At 47.0% G+C, this 23315-nt stretch overlaps 1 protein-coding gene across 5 annotated transcripts in view; it reads right to left on the bottom strand.

Annotated features, from left to right (window-relative positions):
* Window positions 1-1570: 1570 nt before the first annotated feature.
* Window positions 1571-23315, bottom strand: part of TSPOAP1 (TSPO associated protein 1) — a 39517-nt gene continuing 17772 nt past the window's right edge. For 3 of the 5 annotated variants that reach the window (XM_051994181.1, XM_051994183.1, XM_051994185.1), the window contains 17 exons: window positions 22797-22969; window positions 20447-20559; window positions 19618-19727; window positions 17874-18683; window positions 17349-17500; window positions 16551-16943; window positions 16228-16449; window positions 13770-13970; window positions 12192-13061; window positions 11371-11470; window positions 10970-11121; window positions 9382-9550; window positions 8967-9038; window positions 6754-6860; window positions 6566-6637; window positions 6070-6198; window positions 1571-2767 (listed from right to left, as the gene is read on the bottom strand). In XM_051994181.1, the coding sequence (XP_051850141.1) occupies window positions 2567-2767; window positions 6070-6198; window positions 6566-6637; window positions 6754-6860; window positions 8967-9038; window positions 9382-9550; window positions 10970-11121; window positions 11371-11470; window positions 12192-13061; window positions 13770-13970; window positions 16228-16449; window positions 16551-16943; window positions 17349-17500; window positions 17874-18683; window positions 19618-19727; window positions 20447-20559; window positions 22797-22969 (4046 nt within the window). In that variant the 3' untranslated portion in view covers window positions 1571-2566. Of the gene's footprint in view, window positions 2768-5208; window positions 5265-6069; window positions 6199-6565; window positions 6638-6753; window positions 6861-8966; window positions 9039-9381; window positions 9551-10969; window positions 11122-11370; window positions 11471-12191; window positions 13062-13769; window positions 13971-16227; window positions 16450-16550; window positions 16944-17348; window positions 17501-17873; window positions 18684-19617; window positions 19728-20446; window positions 20560-22796; window positions 22970-23315 lie in introns of all 5 variants that reach the window. The other 2 variants (XM_051994184.1, XM_051994182.1) reach the window with 2 other exon arrangements.

Genomic DNA, 23315 nt, shown 5'->3' with positions numbered 1-23315 from the left:
CAGACTGTGGAAAGAGGTGTTAGAAGATCTGAACTCAAATTCCAGCTCTACTTATTTTCCTCCTGTGATCCTAAGCAAGTCACTTCACTTATGTGTTTCCTCATCTGTAAAATAAATGTTTGGAAAATTACTACAGAAATGAAAATAGGGAAAAGCAACATCATCATTAGCAACAAAATCATGTAACAGATGCAATTATAATGGCCAAGTCTGGCCCAAGAGAACAGATAAGAAAATGTATTATCCTCCCTTATTTGCAGAGCTGGTGGAATCTATGGATGTGGAACTGTCAGTGTCTTTTAATGTGCTGGTTAGCTTTGCTGAACTGCTTTTCTTCTCTTTTTTATTCTTTGACATAAAAGATAGCTTGCTGTGAAGGGATATATTTGGAAAGGGGGGGAGAATGATGTAAGAACATAAATATCAAAGAGAATTTTAAAAATAAATTTAAAAGTGAAAATGAAGCAGTTGGACTAGTTTGAAGTTCTTAATCTTTTTTTGTGTCATGGACCCTTTTGGCAAAAATCTATGGACTCTCCAGAAGAATGTTTTTAAATAATTAAGGAAATGCTAAACTTTAATTAAATGTTAGTGAAAATAAAGCTGTAAGTCCCCCCCCAAGTTCTTAATTTCTCTCATTTCTAGGCCCTATGAACCCAAAGACCCCAGAAAGCTCTTTTGTTTCCTCATCCAGGAACCCACTTGACCCCATGAGTACCCTTCCCAGCCGCTTTTCTAGCTCTTTACAGCCTGGCTATAATGCTACGCTCACCTGGAGGACAAGTCACAGAGCTAAATGGAGAGTGGAAGGGAAATTACCCTATGAGAAAAGATTCAAATGAAAACTCGCCACTCACCCCCTTTCTGAAGTTTCTGGGAAAATGATCCAGCTTTTTCAGGCAGACTCAGGACCACAAAGTTCAGAATCTAGATGCCTAGAGTTTGAACTCAATGATCCAATTTGAATCCTTCAAGATACTTGGATTTTTTCAGAGTAAAGATTGCAATTTAGCAAATCTCTTCAAGAATTGTTGTAGAACTCCTGTGACCGATATGGACATATATTTTATGTGATAACATATGCATAATATATATCAAATTGCCTACCATTTTCAGAAGGAGGGGGTAGAAAAATTTGGAATTCAAAATTTTGTCAAAATGAATGCTAAAAATTGGCTTGACATGTAATTGGGAAAAAAACTATTAAAAAAGAATTGTGTGTTTGGAGGAATACAAGGGGAATTGTAGGTAATATGTAATCAAATAATATCAATAAAGTCTATTAAAAAAAAAAGTAGCTGTGGCTGAATAACATGTCGTCCTATAGCCAACCTGGTGATAGAACTTAACTATAATTGGTCCTCAGGTAGTGAGCCCACCGTCTGTCTGAGGGCTATAGTGTGAGCCTTTCCAGCTTGGGAGGAGCAGCTAGGGCTCATGCTCTATTGCTTAGCTACCAGGAATCCAAGATTGCTTCCATGTGACATCAGAGAAAGATTTCAGGAGAAGTTAATTAACTTGAGTTAGATAAATTCTCCACTTCCCCTCCCCAAGCTGAATCTGGTAAAGATTTTATAAAAATAGACTTTATTATAATAAAATGTCTTTTTAAACAATTTCTCTCTCACACACACTCAAACACACGCGCACACCCCTTACTGTGACCCAAGGACAGCTCGGGGTAGTGGAGGCGGGCAACCAGCCCCCAACACACGTGAGGAAGCATGCAGAAGGGCCCATCTCGCTGTCTGGGGTCAAAGGGAGGAAGGGATGGAACACTATGGGGTTGGAAGGACGGCAGGGATGGGACCCCTGCTGTGTGCTAACATGGCATGTATGAAAATAAGTGCAGAATTCTGTCCTTGCCCCAGCCCCAAGCCCAAACCTGGAGAGGTGAGAGATGGTACAGAAATCCAGTGATGCAAATAAGGCAAACTCAACCCCTGACCGCGAACCCCCAACCCTTGCCTGCTGGGGGGGAAGACTGGCAGGTGTGGGGGAGGGGGTTGAGGTGGCCTGGTTCGGGGGGAGGGGAGGTGGGGGACACACTTTGGCATGACCTTTCCCCTTGGAGGGCTGGGGAAGCGGGGGTCTGTGCAGAGGAAGCAAGATGGAACTGGAGAGTCGCTACGAGGCACGGCTGCTTATATACATATATACAAGGATCCCACACCCCCTCGGAGAGGGCCGCGGGGGGTGGGTGTGAGGGAGGGGCCACAGGGAGACGTCAGTGCAAACTTTTTTCCCTTAAGGGAAGGAAGACCTGGAACCTGGGGGAACATAAGGATGTTAACTGGAAGCCCAAAAAGCTTCTCCTTCTCCCACCCCCACCTCACACATAAAGACCCAGAGTCCCGGAGCTTAGAGTGATGGTGGGGGGGGGGTTGCCAAAATTAATTTCCATCCAGGTATCACAGCACCAATGATGCTCAGAAAGCAATTTGAGGTCCGAGAGCCCAGCTCCACCATGGGTCCCCTCCCCGTGGGCTCTTTCCGGAGCATCTGAGAAAGACAAGGTGCAGTTGGGGAGACAGAGGACTGGTCAGCCGCGCAGGAACAACTGCATTCACTCCTTCTTTCCCTGGCCCAGTCTTTGAAGGAGGTGCTTTCCTTTGGAGATGAGGCCCCGCATCTTCTTGGCCGGAGCCAGGGATTCCCCTGACTGAAGGGTGCTCCCAAGCCTAAGGGAACGGGGCTGAGACGGGCGCAGATCACAGGGAGGGCATGGCAGGGCTCCAGTCAGATCCTGGGCAGTGGCAGACTGGAGCTGGAGGTTACAAGAAGAAGAACGGAAATTAAATTAGGCGCTTTCTTTAACTATCCCTGCCACCCCCAGCTCCAGCCCCCTAAAGCCCCTTCCCCCTTTTCTGCCCACCCGACAACTACAAAAGGAGGCAATGGTACGGGGTGGGGAGTCCCATCCCAATTCTTGCCCCATCTCGTTGTCCAGGCCAGATCCCTCCCACCCTAAAAAACATAATGAAGGGGAGGTAAAAATCAGGGCGAATAGATCCTCAATTTTGTTCCCATTCCTCTATGAGTTTGAAGCAACTTACTTTCCCTTATTCTTAAGCTTTCTCCTCCACTAAAATCTCTACTGCCCGCTCTAACATTTAAGCTGGTCTTGGGATCCTAAAGTTTCCTTCCACATCACCCCATTTTCTCCATTCCTGAAAGAGCCAGTGCAGGAAAACTGGGCTGACTGGGACAAATTCCTGGCTAGTTAAAAATGGGAAGAGTCATTTGACAGGTGACTGACCCCCTCCCCACCTGCTCATCTTGGGTCTCCTGACAACAGAGGAGTCCCCAAAAAGAGCCTTTCTCTTCTACCCAAAGAACATGGTCCAGAGGCTGAGAGGAAAGAAGTAGGATTGCTCCAGCCCCAAAAGGCAAAGGAGAGACCATCTCAGCACAACTTTAAGAGGTTATTTTGCTCTTCAAATCACTTGGAAATATCCAGGAATTTCCAAACTGGACTCTTCCCAAGAAGAAAAGACTAAGAGATCATTCAATCCAGTCCCCTCGAACAGGATAGGGTTACTCTCAACTCAGTTGTCTGATACTTCAACCTTTACTGATACTTAAAACTTAACTTCCCTCTCTAATTTTAATTTCCTCTCTTTTTCTGTAACATTAGCCCTGTATCTCATGCCTCATCCCTGGGAGACAGAATTCATAAGGGATACATGGAAAGGAGAGAGAACAAAGGAACTGCCAAATCCAGCACACACACACACACACACACACACAATCTTGCAAAAGTGATGGAGGAGGAATGGATTCAGACGACTTGGGATTCAAATCCCATTTCTGTCACTTGTTCCCTGTGTGACTTCGGGCTTATCTGCTCTGGGTCTCAGTTTCTCCAGCTGCATGTAAAGGACTTGGGCTACATGTCCTCTGAGATTCCTTCCAGCTTAAATCTGTAATCTGATTCACCCTCTGACTTTTTTTTTTTTACAACATGTAGCATTGTCTTACCAGTCCCTTTCACTCCCTTTCACTCTTCTCTCCTTCAAAGGTTTCTTCCTTCCAACATCTATATCCACCCCCCAAAACAAATCCAACCCAAACACAAGTTCATCCCATCGTATGACCTGGCCCCGGTTCCCACCATCATGCCCCACTCCCACGGCATCATGGCCCCCAGATGGTGTGACATGGAAGAAGAATACCATGCTCTCTGGGTTACCCAATTCAGACTAGGTGTTCTAGGAAGCCAACTCTCAGTTACCCAGCGGTAGATAAACTCATTTGAGACCACTTGGGCTCTTTGTTCCTCCTCCTTCCTGCTTCCCTATGAGGGGAGGAGGAAGAAGAGAAAGAGGAAACTGCTAAAGAAATTAAATGAAAGACAGAGACCAACTGCAATGAAATGGGACAGCCAAGCAAGGCTCCTGCCTCTGGACCAGATAGTTGGTGGATAATAGATAAGAAATGCAGCATACATTATCACAATCAGCCAACAAGTGATTTGTTTATGCTTAACTATGCTCCATGGTTAATTACAAAGGAGGGTTAGCTATTTGGGGGCAGGAGTGAGAGGAGGAAAAAATTCAGTGGGCATCTGTTTAGAATTTTTTTTAAACTAAAGGAATCCTAAACTAAGGTGGGACAGAAGTAAACCTTCTTAAATTGAAAAGCTTTGAGGTTATACATGGATCTAAATTGTTCAGGATCTCCCTCAAGGTTGAGAGTTGGCTATTAAAAAAAAGTTCAGTCATTTTCACTGGCTATAAGGTTATAATGAGATTGCTAATAAGAATGGTATTTGTGACTGGGGAGATGATGTTACCATAATTGGTATTCATAATTCTTCTAGTTATTATCAAGCACATATAATACTAGAATCCCATATCATAAATGTTCTTGATACAGGATATATTATGTGATGTTATAATATATTATGTCATATATGTGATGTCATAATACATTATCATATATGTGGTATCATAACATATGATTAATTTGATAGAATTAAACAAATTGCTAATTAATAATATGGGATGACATATATTATGGTCACTATTACTACCAACAATTATGAGGGAACTAGGAATTGAAAACATACCATATTGATCTAGGGGAGCTATTCTATTTGAATGAAAGAGACTAGGGACAAGAGAACAATGGGTGAGAAATGAAGCATCTGGAGAGGTACATGGAATGGAGGGAGACTGGGGGAGATAGACTTGTTCCCCCACTTACATGTCACTCTACATATCTATGTCCATCTAGCACTGGACTCTTCTCTTCCTCATTCTCTGAAGAGCCGAGAATAAACAGAGGTGGTGGGTTACTACTGACAGACGCACAAACCCAGCCCACCCGGTTCTGAGGCTGGTCCCGATTTGCCCATCATGCCCTTCATTCACTCCCTTAGATTCGTGCAGCTAATGCCATGTCCCCCAAAAAAAGTCCCACGGAGATAAAAGGAAGAAATGGGACCCTGCTTGGCAAAGGGCTAAAGGAGGTTCCCTCCCACTCAAAGGGTCTCCTCTCAGGTCCTGGGGGGCGAAGTGAGATCTGACCAGACCCTCCTCCTAGGGGATGCTGGCCCACAGAACAGGCAGCAGAATACAGAGGGTAAGCCGCCTTTGGGACACAAGCTCAACCTGCTCTCCCACAACAGGCTCTGCCTGACCTTGCCCAGTACCCGCTAATCCAGCTTCCACCCTCAGCCCGTGCCCAAGTAGGGGCGAGTAATGGTTGGTCCCAGAGATCTGGAGAGCCTGAGCCCCATGAGGGTGACAGCAATATCTAAGGATTCACTCTCCACTTTGTTAGTTACCAAACTCCTTCTTACCCATCTCTTCCAATTCACTAGTCACTAGACACAATAGTTTCTGCCCTCCCCTCCCCCAGATCGGGGTCAGGCTCTCCGCTTTAGACTGTCCGGGGCTCTAACCATTCAACCTGTGATAGCAGACTGTGGCCTGGGGGCTAGTCTTGCTGCCCCAATCCTGAGGTACAGTCCCAGTCATCCTTTCCCTACTACCCCCGTATCTACCCCGTCTCCTTTTGTATAAGGGGAGATAGAGGAGGCTGACAGACTGGTTCTGGGCTTACCTGGTTCTCAGCTGTATGGCCCCCAGAATCCTTTTCCTTGGGTGGTCCGGCTACCCTCTTGTCTTCCCCAGTGACTACGCCCTCCAGAAAATTGGATGGGACAAGGCCCCTTTGACCATTCAGCTCTCCCTGTAAGAAATACGCCAAGGATGCTGGAGGGGATGCCATGCAGTATCATGGGGAACCTTCTCTCCTAGTGGACTAGATTTCCCTACCCCCAAATCTCTCTCCTTTAACTGAGTCCCGGGGGACAGGGCATGTGGCCAACACAACCACCTTGGCTACTCTATCAGTAAAATACTGCTGGAGGTACATAATAGTCTAAAGCTAGATCTCTCCTGCCCAGACCCTCCCAGTTTCCAGGGATTCCCCTTCCCCACCTTTCTCTGATATCTCCCCCTACCCCATATGTGCAAGCCAGAAATTAGGGAGGAGAGAGAGAGAAAAAAAGAAAGAGAGAGAGAGAGAGAGAGAGTCCTTATCTGCCACCCCTCACATAGTAGAAGCCATCATCATCCATAGCCCCGAACACTGTGATGACATCCCCAGCTTTGAAGGACAGCTCAGCCTGTAGAAGAAAATGTCCAGGTAAACTCCAGTGGCCTGGGCCGAGGCAGTGCCCAGGGAACCCACCTTAGGAGAACCCCAACCAGGGCTTTTTCTCTGCAGGAAAGATCTCCTTACCTCCACATCCACATTGGGAGAGTTCTCTCGAGGGTTATAATCAAAGGCAGCCACCATAGAACGGGGTGTGCTGGGGCTAGCCCTGGCTTCTGGCTGAGAATGGGAGCCTGAAGAGGAACAAAGTACAAATCCTTTCTTCTTTTTACCTCAAGCTCCCTTCCCCCTTCCCCTCCTCCCATTCCATTAGTTGGTGGTCAGAAGCTTAGATTGGCCTTCTCTACATGGCATTATTCCTTAAGGGGAGGTTAGAGCATAACAATTTTTTAAATTTTAACTTTCTTTTTTCAACTAACAAGAATTTATTTTCTCTTCCTCCCACTCCTGAAATTAAAAGAAAAAAAGAAAATTCTCATAACAAATAAGCAAAACAAATTTCTACATTGACCATGTCCAAAAATATATCCCTCATTTTTATATTTAAGGTCCATCATAAAGGTGTTATAATAATGGCAATGATAACAGCATTAATATGGAACTTTAAGATTTGTCAACACTTTACAATTACATTTCATTTGATTCTTATAAAAATTCTGTGATGTAGGTAGGTGTTATTATTACCCCCATTTTTACAGATGAGGAAACAGGATGGCATTGATTAAAAATTACATGCAATGTGTCATGTTAGTGTCTGCTGACAGCAGTGGAACTCAGATTGTCATAACTCCAAGCTCAGTATTCTATCTACTGCACACTGGGTTGTATCATTTTGTCCCTCACTCCATCTCCTTTGCTATTAGATAGCCCAAGCTTGAATATTTGCTTCATTAGGACCCTTAGCCAGGGCAGGGCTGGGGCCACCTCTGGCTCAGCCATAAATAAGAAGATTCCCAGGCTTCTCTAGTCCCTTCTTCTCTTTCTTCTCCCTTCTCCCTCAGCCTCAGGTAGGATACTGATCCCACCTCTCCTAGATCAGAATCAAAAAACAATTTCTCTATTATATGTGATGGCTTTCCCTCATTATATGTGATGATATGAGGGAAAAAACATAATGGGAAATTTAGGTGATTTTAAATATATATATATATATATATATATATTATTGATTTTTAAAAAAAAATTTAAGATTCTCATGATGAAGAAAACACTATACACAGTAACAACAAAATTGTGCGATAATCAGCTATGATAGACTTAGCTCTATACAGTGATCCAAAAGAATTCCAATAAACTTTGGATGGAAAATGCCAGCCACATTCAAAGAAAAAGGAGACTAAATGCAGATCAAAGCATACTATTTTCACCTTTTGTCCTGATTTTTCTTCCCCAACATGACATATATGGAAAATATTAAAAACGAATGTACATATACAATCTATGTCAGATTGTTTGCAAGTTTGGGGAGGAAAGAAGTAAAGGAGAGAGGAAGAAAAAATTAGAACTCAAAATCTTACAAAAATGAATGTTAAAAAACATGTTTATATGTCATTGGAAAAAGAATATACTATTAAGATAAAAAAATTTTTTAAAGCATCATCACAAACTAATGCAATATGAAGTGAGCAGAATCAGGAGAACATTCTACACACTAACAGCAATATCATATGAAGATCAACTGTGAAGGACTCCATTACTCTCAGCAATGCAATAATCTAAGACAATTCCAAAGGACTATGATGAAAAAATGTTATTCACATCCAGAGGAAAAAACTGATGGAGTCTGAATGTAGAGCAAATACTTTTTGCTTTACTCTTTCATGCTTTTTGTCTGTGTTTTCTTTCACAATAAAACTAATATGGAAATATGTTTTGCATGATTTTATATATATATACATATGTACATATATATATATATAATATTAACAATTGCTTACTATATGGGGGAAGTTATGAGGGAGAAAGAAAATTTGGAATTCAAAACTTTAAAAAACAGATACAAAAGTTTACATGCTATTGGGGAAAAAATAAAATATCATTTAAAAAAAGAATTAGTAGAAAATCATAGAATGAGAGGGAATAAACCTTAGAGACTATCTAGCCCATCTCCTTATTGTACAGATGAGGGAACTGACACTAAAAGTGGTTAAATGATTTGCCAAACATCATCGAGCTTACTATTATCAGGATCAAGAATGCCTAACCCTCAGTCAAATTCTCTTTCCAGATACTACTCCCAGCTAGGGTTGACCTCCGGGCTTCCAAGTAGCTCCTGGGAAGTCAGACAGTGCCTTTATTCTTGATGCCCCCTTTCACTGGGTACCAGAACAATTGCCTACCTTTCTTGGACCTCCGGGGTTTGGGAGGTGGCCCAGCTGGATGGGGAGCAAGTAGTGGGAAGGAGCCATTCCCTAAGCAAAGCCAGAGAAGATGATGCATGAGATAAACAGTGAGACAGAAAAGGAGAGAAAACAGACCAAAGGCCGTTCTGAGCTCCCCATTTGGGGATTTCATGGCCATCATGGAATTAAAATGAACTTGAGTGGTTAAGGCAAAGGCTTCGCCTCCTACCTAACTAAACCATCCTGGGAACAGTTGAATGTTTTCCACTAGATAATGAAACTGTGGGTGTATTTTCAAACCCCTCGTGCTAACCTACCTCCTGCCAAATAATAAGCACATCCTCTTTATGACCCTAACTCCATTACCTCCTAGCCAGCTCCTCTGGTGATGTGACATAGGATAAAATCATACCTAAACCCTCATTAGGGCTGTCAGGGTGGATGTAGCCCCTTTGGAGCAGCTGCCTTTTCACCGCAGGGCTGCCCACGGCTACCTCGGCCACCATATTGCAGGGAACATAACCAACTCGACCTCCACATTCTCCCCGATAGAAACCATCAGCATCCTTTTCTCCACACACCTGAGGACAAAGAGCATATCCATCTTAGTAGCCAGACACAGCCTCCCCATCCCATACTGTAGGACTAACACCACATCTTTGGAACAGTGGTTGGAAGGGGGGGATTAAGTGACGAGGAAATGGAAAAAAAAGAGAGAGAAGAAATATGTGTGATGTGATGTATGAACAAATGGGTCCCCAGACTGCAAAAAGACTGGATTAATTCAGTCTCTCTTCCTCCAAAGGCAATCATTTCTTCTTCTCTGCCCTACTTGACCTTAAGTGACTGGCACCCCAGACGTGCTAGAGTAAAAGGTACCAGTTCATACCTAGATCTCCAGGGTATTCTCAATTCCCCATATACTTTAGGCTCTCCTGACTTCCTTCCCCTTAAAGTTTCCTAAGGCAAAAATTGAGTTTTTTCAAAGGATTCTAGGATTTAGAATTGTACTTTAAATGCTAGAAGACCAAGTGCATCAGTTGATGCAAAAATATTATTATGTACTTTGGGGAAAAAATTCATCTTTCTATTTTTTTTTTTTTTTTTTGCTTTGTGGATTAAAAAAAATACACTGTCAAATGACAGGGCTTGGCCCTCCGAGGTATTCTTTTTAAAAGCCAATCTTTTTTGTGTCACAATCCCCTTGGGAAATCTGGTAGGCCCCTTCTCCTAGTAATGTTTGTTTTCTACACTCATATGTGACGGAAATGCTAAATATCAGTTAAAGGTCAGTGAAAATATTTAATTTTTCCACCCAACTTCACAGACAATCCTTCCCCTCACCCCACCCCTTTGAGACTCCAAGCTAAGAATCCATGATCTAATCCAAACCCTCCCTTCTCATTTTACAAATAACTAAGACCTGGGGAGGCTAAGAGATTTCCCTAAAGTCACGGAGGCAGCAAGTGGCAGAGCTTGGCTTTAAACCCAGGTCCTTTGATTCCAAATTCGGTGCCCTTTCCACCTCACCAAGCTGTCTGCTGGGTTCCACCCACCGCTCCAGCTTCAGGCTGCTTGCTATTTAGTTCAACTCCCCCACCAGGGACACAGTCATTCCTCTGTTCCTCACAGTTTCCAACACCACCCCCACCCAGAGCATGGGTATAGTTACACCCACATAAAATGTACATCGACGGTAGGGAAAAGCCACTTGTTCCCAAAGGGAGGGGAGAAACCCTCAATGATCTCATTATCGAAGTATAGGAGGGCTCAGACTGACAGATCCTGTGTGTGTGTGTGTGTGTGTGTGTGTGTGTGTGTGTGTGAACACTCAGTGGATCCACACAAATCATTCCATAGATGAGTTTGTCTGGGAGATCAGGCCTGGGAGAGCCCCCCGGAATCCCTGCTTGTAATAGTGCCCACTGGGGCTCTCTGGAGACCAGCTAGCTGAGCTTTCTGGCCGGAAGTCAAGGTGATGGGACAGAAGGCACTCTTACCTTCAAGAGCTGACCCTCCCGAAATGGGAGCTCCTCCTCCATAGCATCAGGGTTGGGTGACATGGACACAGGGTCATAGTCAAAAAGAGCCACAAAGATTCGAACAGATTCATTTGGAGGGGACATCACTTTTGCCTGGCTTCTTGGAAAGGCTAAGGGACGAAAGAGCATCCATCAAGAGCTTTAAGGTCAACTAGTCTAGCCCCACTCCACCTCACACAAATAGCAACTGGAACAACCAGGATCCGAATCCAGGCCTTTCAAATCCAAATCCAGCCCATTTCCCTTGCTGCCCTGATGATTCCTATGGTCAGCAAGATCAGCTTGGGGAAAATGGGAAAGGAAGAATTTATCCTAACACCAACCAATGTTCCTCCATCTGCCTCTTCTTAGTCACTCACCCAGCTCAGCTGCCCCTAGCTTGGAGGGCCGGCTTCCTTTCCTGGGGGGGCCTCTCTGTCCAGCAGCATCCTGGCCCCTGAGCTCTCGAGGCTCTGGTGTCTGTCGACAAAAGGGTCAGAAATCACCCCCATCCCACTGGCACCCAGGAGGCCATCTTGGACCTGACACAGCCCCCTTGCCCTCCCTCTCGCCACCCTTGTCTTCCCCAGCAGCCAAGCACACTACAAAAAAAGCCAGACACAACATGCTTCACCCTCAAACCTTCTCCTAATTTCCTTGAAGTTGCACCAATACCTTGAGTCAGGCAAGATGGATCCTAGAATTGGATCTAGAAGGAAGATACTAGTCGTATCTCACTTCTGCACCCCTTGCCCTCTAAAACTCCTCTAAATAAAGGAATTGGAGTTGCAGCCCTGAGGGCTGAGAATAAACACTCAGAAAGACCCCTTCTCTCGGGTTCTGTCAGGTGACTCCCTCCCAGCTTGGCTCTGCTATCTTGTCCAGCGGCAAGCGGCCACCTTGCCAAGAGGCAACAGGTGTCCCGTATGATCTCTAGCAGGGAAGAGCCTGATACCAGCCTCCAGCTGACAGGACAGTACAGAGGGCCATAGCCAGCAGAAGCAGGGAGCCACAGGGTGCATGGGGAGGAGGCAGGTGGGAGGGAGGGCCTGACTCCCAGCCCTGCAGATGGAGATGGCATGGAATGGGACCTCCTGGCAGATGAGCGGTGAGCCCACAAAGCACTGGCACAGCAGGAAGCGGGGAAGGGAGGCACAACAGCAGCTACCACAGCAGATGCCCAAGGCAGGCAGACACAGACCCGAAGGCAGGGCTCCTTCACGCGACAGTTCAGACTTCGGCCTTTCCTTTCCGGCTCCCCTTTCTCACAGCTAGAGAGGCGAAGGCAGTGGCTGGGGGCAGGGTTTGCCCCGGGTGCCCCATGCCTCCCTCCTAAGGGGACACCTTCTGGTCCCGTGCCCCGGCCTTCCCCGTCTCGAGGGCAGCAGGAGGAAGAGGAGATGCTATTGCCACTGCCCACAGATTCCTGTTCATCTTCAGAGTCGTATTCGATACTGATCTCCAAGCACTTTGGGGCAAAACAGCTGGCAAGGCTTGAGTCAGGTGCAGGGCCCCTGGAACATCTCCGGGATAAGCCGGGCCACCCCTTCCCACCAGTCTCTGTTCCACATTTCACTCCCTCACTGGAGGAGGGTGCACCCCTGTCCCAAGAAGGAGCAGACCTTCCAGACCCCGGGGTCCCGCTGCTGCCAAGGAGACGACTGCACTGCTCTCGGAGGTCAGGTGGTCTCTTGCGGGCAGATAACTTCTCAGGGGAGCCCCCTCCCCTCCGCCGGCTCCCCAGGGGGCTCCCTCCAGCTTGGCAGGGGATAAGTTCCTCAGGGGGGTCTCTTCCAAGGGAAGAGTCAGGGGTTGAGAGGGGAGTTCTCTGCTCCCAGAGGCGGTTGCCAGAGCGATTTAGTCCCACCCCCTGGGGTTCTGGCAAGCTGGTACAAGTCAAGGAGCCACCTGTCCCCTTCTTTTCCTCCTCTTTCTCTTCCTTCTCTTCTTCTACCTCATCTTCTTCCTCTTCAGGGATGCTAAAGAGCTTCTTGCTGCAAAACTGTTGAAGAGGGAGCTCGAGAATGTGCTCTAGGATCTCTTCATCACTGTCTGTCTCACAAGAGTCCAGCTGGGGTGGGGATGGGGGAGAAGACATGGGCAGTAGCAGGAATCATTGGGAAAGAGGAGAAAGGGGTTAACACCATCCAGAAGTTGGGGCTAGAAGGGTGGCAGTGGGACAATCACACATCCCTCCCTCAGCTTCCTCCAAAGTCCTCTGAACCACCACTCCCTGTTCTATCAAGGGAGAGAAGATGTCCAGAGAATATCAGTGACTTCCTGAAGATCACAGCACATGGAAGGCAGAGCCAGGAGACGATTCCTCACATTCCAATCCTGGGATTTCATTGAAGGGATATTTGGGCCCCAGAATGGGAAGGTGAGGTTGAGTGATAGATACATCTTAATAGAGGTTGAAGAAGAATGCTCCCTTCCTGCCATCCCCTTACCACCAGTCCCCAGCTTGAGGACATCTGACTCTGTAAGTCCAGATTCACTGAGTACCCTTCCCTATCCTTCCACCATTTAGTCTGGGCTCTATGTCTACCCTCTCTGGAGTATTCTCAATCCTAAAAGACCTCTTCCAGACACCATTCCTTGATGAGGCAATAAAAACGTTTCCTCTTTCACCCCTAGAGGAGTCATGAAGTTAATCACACCCAACGGGTCTTCTTTGCCTAAAACTCAACAGGGTAACTAGGTCAAGAGATGCTGGAGTAACTGTTGGTAAATAGGAAGAGAAGTAGCCCAGGAAAAACCAATCTTAAAGTGATGCTACCTTGGCACCAGTCTCCCTGGTGATGGTCTGCTCATGTTGGAGGGGAGAGACACACTCTGCACCTGGCTCCTCCTCCTCCTCCTCTTCCTCCTCCTCCTCCTCCTCCTCTTCCTCTTGGATGTCTGACAGGTCAGAGCTTCGACCGTGGTCCATCAGAGAGTTTGTCAGGCGGGCTCCAACCTCAGTGGCATCCTCCCTCTGCTGGGGAAATGGGATGGGAGACAAGGCATAAATGTATATTCAGGGGAAAGAATGAAGAAGGAAAAAAAAGGAAGGGAGAGGAAGCATAAGTCTATGAAATGGGAACGAATTCCTCCCCCCATCCAAGATATTTAGGGGAAAAAATGAAGAAAGAAAAAAAAAAGGAAGGGAGAGAAAGCATAAGTGTATGAAATGGGAAGGAGTTCCTCCCCCCAAGATACTTAGGGAAAAGAATGAAGAAAGAAAAAGGGAAAGGAAAGAAAAGGGCAAGACAGCAAAAGGGGGAAATGGAGGAAAAGAAGGAAGAAGAAAAAGAAGAGAAATGGAAAGATGTTGGGGAAAGGCAGAAAAAAATTATTGGGAAAGAAGAGAAAAAGAAAGAGAAATGAAATAGGGAAAGGTGTGGATGGGAGGAAGAGAAAGAAAGAAAATGAGGAGGGGACAAGAAGGAAATTGAGGAAGGAAATAGAAGAGAAGGAAAAAGAACCAAGAAGAAGGAGGGGAAAGGGATATGGAGTCCCAATGCAGTAAATGGCATTTGCTACTTATATTAGTAGCAATAGTGAACTATTCTTAATTCACATTTACATAGTATTTTTTAAGAATTGCAAGATGTTTTCCTCATAATAGCACTGTAAGGTAAGTAGTATGAATATATATTATTCCCATTTTACAGAGAAAGAAACTGGGGCTCAAAGAAGGTGGATAAATAGCCTTGAGTCACTTTATCTAGTTAAATGTCAGTGCTAAGGCTTGAATTTTCAACAAATTTCAGCTATTTTTGCCTCATTTTACCCCAAGACCAGCATTCTTTCCATGTTACTTCTCTAGGACTCAGTTTCTTCTTCTGAAATAATTGGAATAATAATAATCTCAGCCATGAAGAAATAGTCTTTTACTTTCTGTGGCTGGGAAGAACCTTGCTAATATGACAGATTAACAATGATTTCTGAAGGAACTGACCACAGTCAGTTTGACTCAGATCTCAGAAGGTGGTACCAGATTTAAAGGAAAGTAGGGGTGGGAAAGCACCCAGATTTGTGGGAAAGGAAGTAAGCATTCTCTTTCGTGGTCTCTGTCTCTTTCTGTCTTTCTGTTTCTGTCTCTGCCTTTCTGTCTCTTGTATATCTTTCCCTTTTTCCCCTCTTCCCCTCTCTCCCTCCCTCTCCTTCCCTTCTCTCCATTCCCTATTCCTCCTACCCTCTCCCCCATCATGGGGGCAGAATGCTTCAGAATGGAACTACTTAATCTAGGACATAACTGGACATAACCGATAGCTGGATACAGAAGAACCAGCACTCAGGGCACCAGAATTTAGAAAGCACAGACAACAGTAGTGTTCCTTTAGCAGGAAAGATCATGAGTTTAGCACCTAGTTAGCAAGAATTAAATAAAACTGGAAGTTCCCCAAATGACTTCTTTCCACCTCTGTCTTTCTCCCTCTTATCATGGCAGCCTACACTGCCACGATCTTGGGACATCCTGAAGTCTCTACTTGAGTCTCAGGATCTCTCCTCCAACAGGATCTGGGTCCTGAGATTTCTAACCCCCCCACACATATTCTAATTACCACCTCCCCCAAAGTTCTTGCTCTTTTCCTCAGGGACCAGAAATAAGCTCATTAACAAGAAGAATAAGAGATAAATCTTTTTGGGGTCCCATCCTAGCACTCTGGAACTCAACTCTTGTCTTCTGCTGATTTTTATTTTCCCTTCTCCCCCATGAGAATAATAAAGTCTTTTAAGAAAAACTCAGCCCCTATTCTGAGCAAAGAGTAAGAGTAAGTACACTGCCAATGGTAAGCGCCAACTTTTGCCCAGTGATCTTCAGTAGAGTGAGCCGTTCAGCCTTTCTTGAACTTTTTCCCCCTTTGATGGAAAGTGGGAGACCACAGAGAGAAACAGGTTGGAGAATATTTTTGGAGCTCATCAAGGGTGCTGATGAATGAAAATATGTCTCAAGCACTAACTGATGGAGTAAAGCAAGGAGAAGGAGCTCTTGGAAACCAGTGTTCTTCCTTCTTGAGGGTCTATCTGTCTCACTCTTCCTATCCTACAGGGTTATTGTGAGAGACAAAAATGAGATCATATATAGGTATAATGCTCCACTATCTGAAAAATGGGGGAGAAAAAGTCAGATTCTGCCATATAGACAAAGACAAAGAGAGGATACTAGTCTGCCATAGAAGGTGGGCAAGGGCCCACAGGGGGAACTAAAGCTCCTTAATTTAGAGTGGCTATGACCCTCCCGTGCTCACCTCGACTCTGGCTCGGGGTCCAGGACCAATTTCTCCTCGCCCAGGCTCTAGCCCCAGCATCCTCTCAGCTGGGGCTCCTGGGGCAGGACTTTCTCCGGGTCCCTTCACAGCCACCGCTGCTGCCTCTTCCTCCTCCTTCTTCCGCGACAGAGAGAGCCCTGGGCCCTGGCTTCTCTTGCCTCCAGCGGCCAGCCCTGCTGCTGTGAGGGCTCCAGTGTCCCCCTGAAAAAGGAAGCCATGAGGAGGGAGAAGCCCGAGTCCCAGCGCTCCCTCTGAACTGCCCAGGATCCCGGCCTGGCAGAAGAATTTCCCAGGACATCCACCTGCATCTTGTCCTGGGCGGAGTCCTCGTGGGGGGTTCTCTCTGCTGTCTTTGAGGGGCTGTCGGGGAGGTCTCCTGTGGCGTCTCGGCTCCCAGGAGGATCAGGGTGCTGAGGGAGGGGACCTGGGTCCCCAGGGCCCAGAGAGGCGGGGCAAGGAGGGGATTTGGCCTCTGGGCTTGTGGAAGGCACCAAGGCGCCGGCAGACGTTCTGAGAGCCGGCGGGGATGGGCAAGCCAGAGCCAAGGCCGGAGGAAGCTGGGCCGGGATGGAATCGACCGATTCTCCGTGCGGGGACATGGTGCGTACCACCACCTCCCGACATACCCGTAGCAGCTGGAGCTGAGACAGATCCACCAGCACGCTGCCCGCTGTTGGGGAGGCAACCTCCATAATCTGGGGTACAACAAAAACCGTCCTAAGCACACGTTCCCATCACCAGGCCCCCTCCCCACATCTCATCCTCCCAATCCATTTAAAAATGGAGAATCTGAAGCACTTTACTTGAAACAACTTAATCCAACCATAGGACAGCTGGGAGGGGGGGCTATCATGTACACAACGCCAGGGGAAGGAAGGAAATCCCGAGGCCCAAGGAAGAAACAGTGACTCCCCAGAATCCAGTGGATGCTTAGAGTCTGCGACATCACTATATGAGGGACGGGATAGTGGGCTGTTTGTGAGTTACTAGAAAGGGGGGGATGAGGGTCTTCTCCTTCCTTCGCAATAGGGGCCAATGGCCTTTCCCTCCCTAGGAGGCTCTAGAATATGGCTGGGACGCCCTGAACCCCCGTGGGATACCTTCTGTCCATCAGCATAAATGGCATAACCTGTGACCCGGACGCCATTGGACGATCCAGCAGCATCGATGGTCACTGGCAGCCAGCTAATGACCAAGATCCCTGGAGAGGGGCCCTGTTCAATCTGCACATCCAGGGGAGCGTCTGGGGGACCTAGAGGGAGGGAGGGAATAGGCAGTCAGGGGTCCACCATACACACACACAGTCCTTGGAGAGAGGGAGCAATGAGCACGAGATTTGGAATCAAAAGACCTGGATTCAAATCCTGCTTCTGCCATTTACCTGTGACCTTGGACAAGGACGCTTCTCTGAGTCTCAGTTTCCTTATCTGCAAACTGAGTGACACCTAAGGTCCCATCTGTATCTAAAGCTTAGGACCTCCTGAGCAGACAGAAAGCTCCGCTGTTCATTGCCAGGGAAGGGGGAGTCGTTCCGAGCCTCCGGCTCTCTTCTCTCCTGGGAACAACTCAACCTGCCCCGCAGCCCCCGAGTTGCCCAGCCCTGAGCCCTTCCTTGCCCTCCCTACCTGCCGCCAACGTGGTGAAGTGGATGACGGCCGCGCGGTTTTGTAGTTTTTCCCAGCTTGGCTCCGAGGGCCCGAGCGAGACTGGCCGGGCTTCCACCCTGGCCTGGTAGGGTGTGCCGGGACGCAGGTGGCAGAAGGTGCCCCAGTAGGTGCCCGGGCGCGCAGGCGGGCACTCCTCCCCATTGAGGTAGACAGCATGGGCAAGGTTGCTGTTGCTGGGCACCCAGGTGATCTCTGCAGACGTGGCGGTCAGCCGGCGGACCCGCAGCTGGCTGGGGGCCAGCCCAGCCCCCGCCCCTACCATGACACAGCAGCGCAGGGGGTCCGAGCTGCCCTGGCTGGTCAGAGCCTGAACAGCCACGCAGCAGGACCCTGCCTGCAGGTCGAGGGGCTCCAGCACAGCTTTCCGGGGCATCCCTGGGCCCAGGGCCTGATGCAGCTTCCCATCCACACAGACGTGGTAGCCCTGAACATCGGCCCCCTCCGAAGGCGGCTCCCAGGTCAGCACCACGCTGTGGGCCAGTTGCTTTAGGACAGCCAGGTGTCGGGGATAAGGCACAGCGGGGGGCTCCAGCAGGGGGCTGGGGCTGAGGTCGCTCCTCTCCTCCTCAGGCCTGGCCTGGCTGCCCCCTCCGCTGCTGTGACCCCCGCTGCTGGCGGCCCCGGCCCCGCTCAGGAAGCTGAGCTCCGGGCCCGAGCTGTGCGACAGGTCCATCAGCTCCGGGGGCACCGAGGACATGAGGTCGTCGTCCGAGACTCGCTCCACAAAGTTGGAGGGGACCAGGCCCCGACGGCCGTCCATCAGCTCCCCTGAGCAGAGAGACCAGGAAGGGGAAGCGTGAGGGCCCGGGGGCTCGCCTAGCTGAAAACCACTGCTTACATGTCTTAACAAGGGAGAATTTGAAGCAACTTAATCCGACCATAGGACAATGGCACACAGGGCCAGGCCTGCAGTCAGAAAAGCCTAATTTCCTAAACTCAAATCCGGCCTCAGCCATTTAGAGGCTGTGTGATCCTGGGCAAGTCATTTAACCCTGCTGGTCCAGTTTCTTCATCTGCCAAATGAACTGGAGAGGGAAATGGCAAAGCGCGTCAGGGTTTCTACCGAGAAAGCCCCCAGAGGGGACAGACTAACATGACTGAACAACCAGCTGCCCAGGACTCCCTAGGAGCCTCGTCACAGCATGAAAATGACTCTGAATTCTGCGGCTCTAACACTGAGGGAACGTAAATTCTCTCCATATGCCTTTTGATATGGGGTTGGTTAAAAGAACAGGGCATGTCGACCCTGGGTGGTGATGTGCCATCCATTTGTAAATATTGGAAAGGCCCGTGGGCAGCACCAGGGAAGGGGGTAGAAGTCCCAGAGGCGGATTTAGTCAGCAAAACTTGCCTTCGTCTCCCCAGAGACTGGGCATAGTATGTGTACCTGTTGATTGGACAGGGGATGAGCACTTTACAAATATTGCCTCATTTAATCCTCACAACAAAACTGAGAAGTAGATATTATTGTTCCCATTTTGTAATTAAAGAAACTAAAACAGTGACTTGTCCAGTGTCACAGAACTTCTAAATAATTTGAACTCAGTTCTTCCAGACATCATGCCCAGGGCTCTGTCCACTATGGTGCTAACTAGGCAGAAGTTGATTAATCTAAAAAGAGGGATCAGCTTGCTGAAAAATCTCCAGGAATGGGGGGTCTTTTAAAGGCAGGCAGATGAAAATATCTTCTTGCTCTATTTACCTTCAAAAAAGCCATCCTCATCCATGTTGCCATAGATGTAGATGTACTCGCCTGCAGTCAGCGGCAGCTCTGCCTCTGGGTTCTCATTGGGACCTTCAAAGGGGTTGTAGCTGGTAGGAGTGGTAGGAGAGGCCAGGTCACCAGCTAGATAAGAAAGGGGGGCACTACCTCCCCACTCCCACTTCTTTTCTTCCCTCTCCCTTATTTCTGACCCCTCCACTCCATCTTAGACAACTAAATTCTTCCCTGTAATAAAAAGAGACAAAGGCTTGCTTCCCTTATTTCCCCACCCCTCTCTCCCTCTTCTCTCTGTCTCTCTCTGTCTCTCTGTCTCTCTGTCTCTCTGTCTCTCTCTCTCTCTCTCTGTCTCTCTCTTTCTCTTTGTCTCTCTCTGTCTCTCCTCTCTCTCTCTCTGCCTCTGTCTGTCTGTCTGTCTCTATGTGTCTCTGTCTCTCTCTTTCTCTCTCTGTCTCTCTCTTTCTCTCTGTCTCTCTCTCTGTCTCTCTGTGTGTGTCTCTCTCTGTGTCTCTCTATGTCTCTCTTCTCTCTCTCTCTCTCTCTCTCTCACACACACACACACACACACACACACACACACACACACACACGATCAAGATTAAATGCTTTGAGATCAACAGAGGAAACCTCAGCTCAGGTCTCTCTGCCCAATCTCTAAACCCTCCTGAGCTTGCCCCACTTCCAGAGGCTTCCCTACTCACCTCTGCTCAGCATCTTTGCCTGGTAGGAAGGGATTAGTGGTCGTTGGAAGGGAGAGGCAGAGGATGTGGCAAGATGGCCTGAGAGAGGTTCAGGCAGGAAGGATGCTCACCTGTAACGAGCTAGGAAAACCTGGAGTTTGGCTCCTCTGAAGACACCTTCAGTCTCTGGAAGTAGGGACACGCTGTCTGCCTCCAGTTCCTCTACCTCACTGGCTGTATCTACCTATATGGATGACAGGAAGAAACAGAAAAATCAGCTGCTTTAGGATTTGGTGAAGGCAGAGAAGGAGAATAAACCCAAGGCCAAAGCTGATTAGAAGTTTTTCCCAGACTGCATGAAACCTTTTGCCTCAGACATTTTAAAATGTGCACATAGCATGATTCAAATGCATCCTATGTTTTGTTTTTTTTTCCCCTTGTAACAATAGCTGGAGCGTTCTGGGTCAATCACAGCCCTGAGCTGAAGAAGCCCTGAGGTTCTGCTTCCTAGTCAATGCTCAGCTTGACCTGTTCCATCATCTTTCCAGCAGAGGGAGTTCCTCTCCAACCAATCAATTGATAAGAATTTATTCGGCATTCATGTTCCAGATTCTAAATATAAACAAAGGAAGGCACTTGAGAGACGGGAAGGCACCATAATGCAGGAAGGGAAATTTTTTTTTTAAAGAAAAAGACATGTAGAAGGGGATGGTCCAGCTAAGCTTTATGAGGATCTAAGTGTGTATTATAGTCATGGAAGAAGAATAGAGATGGATGTGCAAAGGTATGTCATGTGTGAAAAATAGAAAAGACAATTTGGCTCAACTGTAGAGTCACTGAAGGGGAATAATATTTGGCTGAAAATGTAGGGTGGATCCAGGTCATGAAGGGCTTTAAATGTCAAGTGGAGGACTTTATATGCGATACCAGAGGTAAAAATCAAGCAGGGGAAGTTTATGCTGCACCAATGGCTTTGGGTATATCACTTTGGCATCTATGCAGATCGATTAGGAAAGGAAAGAGACTTAATTGGGAGGCTCAGTTAGGTACAGGTGGGAGGTTATAAGAACTAGACCAAGCTGGGAGCATGAGAGTAGAGAACTGAGTTTAGGAAGAGAAGACTGGAGGTAACAGATATAAGACCTGATTTGGGAACACATTTTCATTGGCAATTTGGATGTAGATTTTAAATGGGAACTAAAAGGGTCATCCTATTCCAAAGGGTTCTTAATCTTTTTTGTGTCATGGACTTCCCTTTGATACCAAAGGGAAGTCCATGACACAAAAAAGATTTTCAGAATGTTTTTTAAATTTATAAAATAAAATACACAGGATATCAAAGGAAACCAATCATATAATTATGAAAAATATCGATATAATATCTAAATAAAAATTAGTTTATATTACTTTTTATATAATTTATTTTAAATATCTAATTATTAAAAATAATTATGAAGTATAATTATTTTTTAAAAAACAAGCTCACAAATACAGGTTTTAGAAACTCTAATTACAGGCTACTGAAAATAAAAATGTAACTTTTTTCACTATCCACAGACTCCTTATATGTATGTGGGATGAGGGGGAGGTCCATGGATCTCAGGTTATAAAACCTATTTTAAAGAACCTGGCCCAAAAGGGAAAGGATGAAAGTGAGAGGATGCGTATTGACAAGAGACATAGTTAGAATTATACAATATTTCTCTCTGTGTGAAACATAGGACTGGGTGGACATAGATATGGTGAAGCAGAAAAATCAAGTGGGAAAGAAGTGATTTTGGCTTGCCATAACTCCATAATCCCCACCATTCCACAATGGGATATTGCCACTTGTACCTGAGCCTGGCATGAGATTGGTAACTGGGAAACTTTTGTCTTCTACTAAAAGCCCTGAGGGGGAAAGGATTGTATGTTGGGAAGACAAAGGAAGCAGCAAATGGAATGAACAGATAAGATAAGTGCAGATGCCATGAATGGACAGTCTGCACCAAGAGGGAATTACAGAGCTCAGAACAAAGAAGCCAGAAGCTTAGGTCTCATCTCCATCCCAGACCTAGTTTTCTACTTACTCTGGTCCTAGGAACAGGGAAATGCCCCTATATACGCATAGGTACTCTTATTAATAGTCTCTCTGCAAGTATTCCTGGCGCCAAAGTGTCTCTATCCAGTCTAGTCCCCTGAGGTCTCAGGGGGTCCCCCAAGGATCAGGGCAAAAAGCAACCTGAGACAGGGCTACAACCCAACCTCTGAGGACAGAGAGCTCTGCTCAGCTCATCTCTGGTACCCTGAGGACATAGCAGACTTCTGTCCCCAGCCCTCCAGAATGCAGCAAGGGGGAGTATACAACCTACTTCAGGGGACCCCCAGAAGAAGAGCAATCATAGGAGACCCTTCACAGAAATATGGCTAGAATGCCAGGCTGAGGTTGCCAGGCTAAACTCCCTCTCCTGAGTATCAAATTGGGGCGGGATGGACACTGACCTCTGGCGTAGGACATGACTTGGGGCTGTTGTGAATAGATTCAGAGCGGGAAGAGTTGGAGAGAGATTCTGCTTTTTTGGCAGCCCTTCGTGGGGCCCCAGAGTGAGCGATAGAAACTGCATCTGGAGCTCTTGGGACACCACGCCTGGGAGAACCGGGCAGGAGGTCTGCATCTGGAGGAGAGATAGGAGATTTGAGAGAGAGAAGACAGTTGGCAGCTGTGGTCTCTCCACACCCTGGGACTCCCATCCAAGAAAGCGGCTCCCACTTCAGGGTTCCCCCAAAAACAATAAAATGAGCCGGGGAGAAGAAAATAGCCTGCCTTCAATGTGGTTCTATGAGCTAAGAAGTCTGTGTTCACAGCTTTCCTGTGGCCTGAATATTTACCAGAATTCCCAGGCTGCATTTGAGAAAATTCTTCCCTCCCAATCCATATTCTCCTGCTCTTTCTCCCTCCCACATTTATTGGGAAAGGGGAGGAAGTGGTTTAACTCTCCCACGCTGTCTATTCATCCAATG

This window comes from Antechinus flavipes, chromosome 4 (assembly GCF_016432865.1).
Source record: "Antechinus flavipes isolate AdamAnt ecotype Samford, QLD, Australia chromosome 4, AdamAnt_v2, whole genome shotgun sequence".
Lineage (NCBI taxonomy): Eukaryota > Metazoa > Chordata > Mammalia > Dasyuromorphia > Dasyuridae > Antechinus > Antechinus flavipes.
Note: the sequence above shows the minus strand (reverse complement) of the source record. Positions and strands in the feature narration are given on the sequence as shown.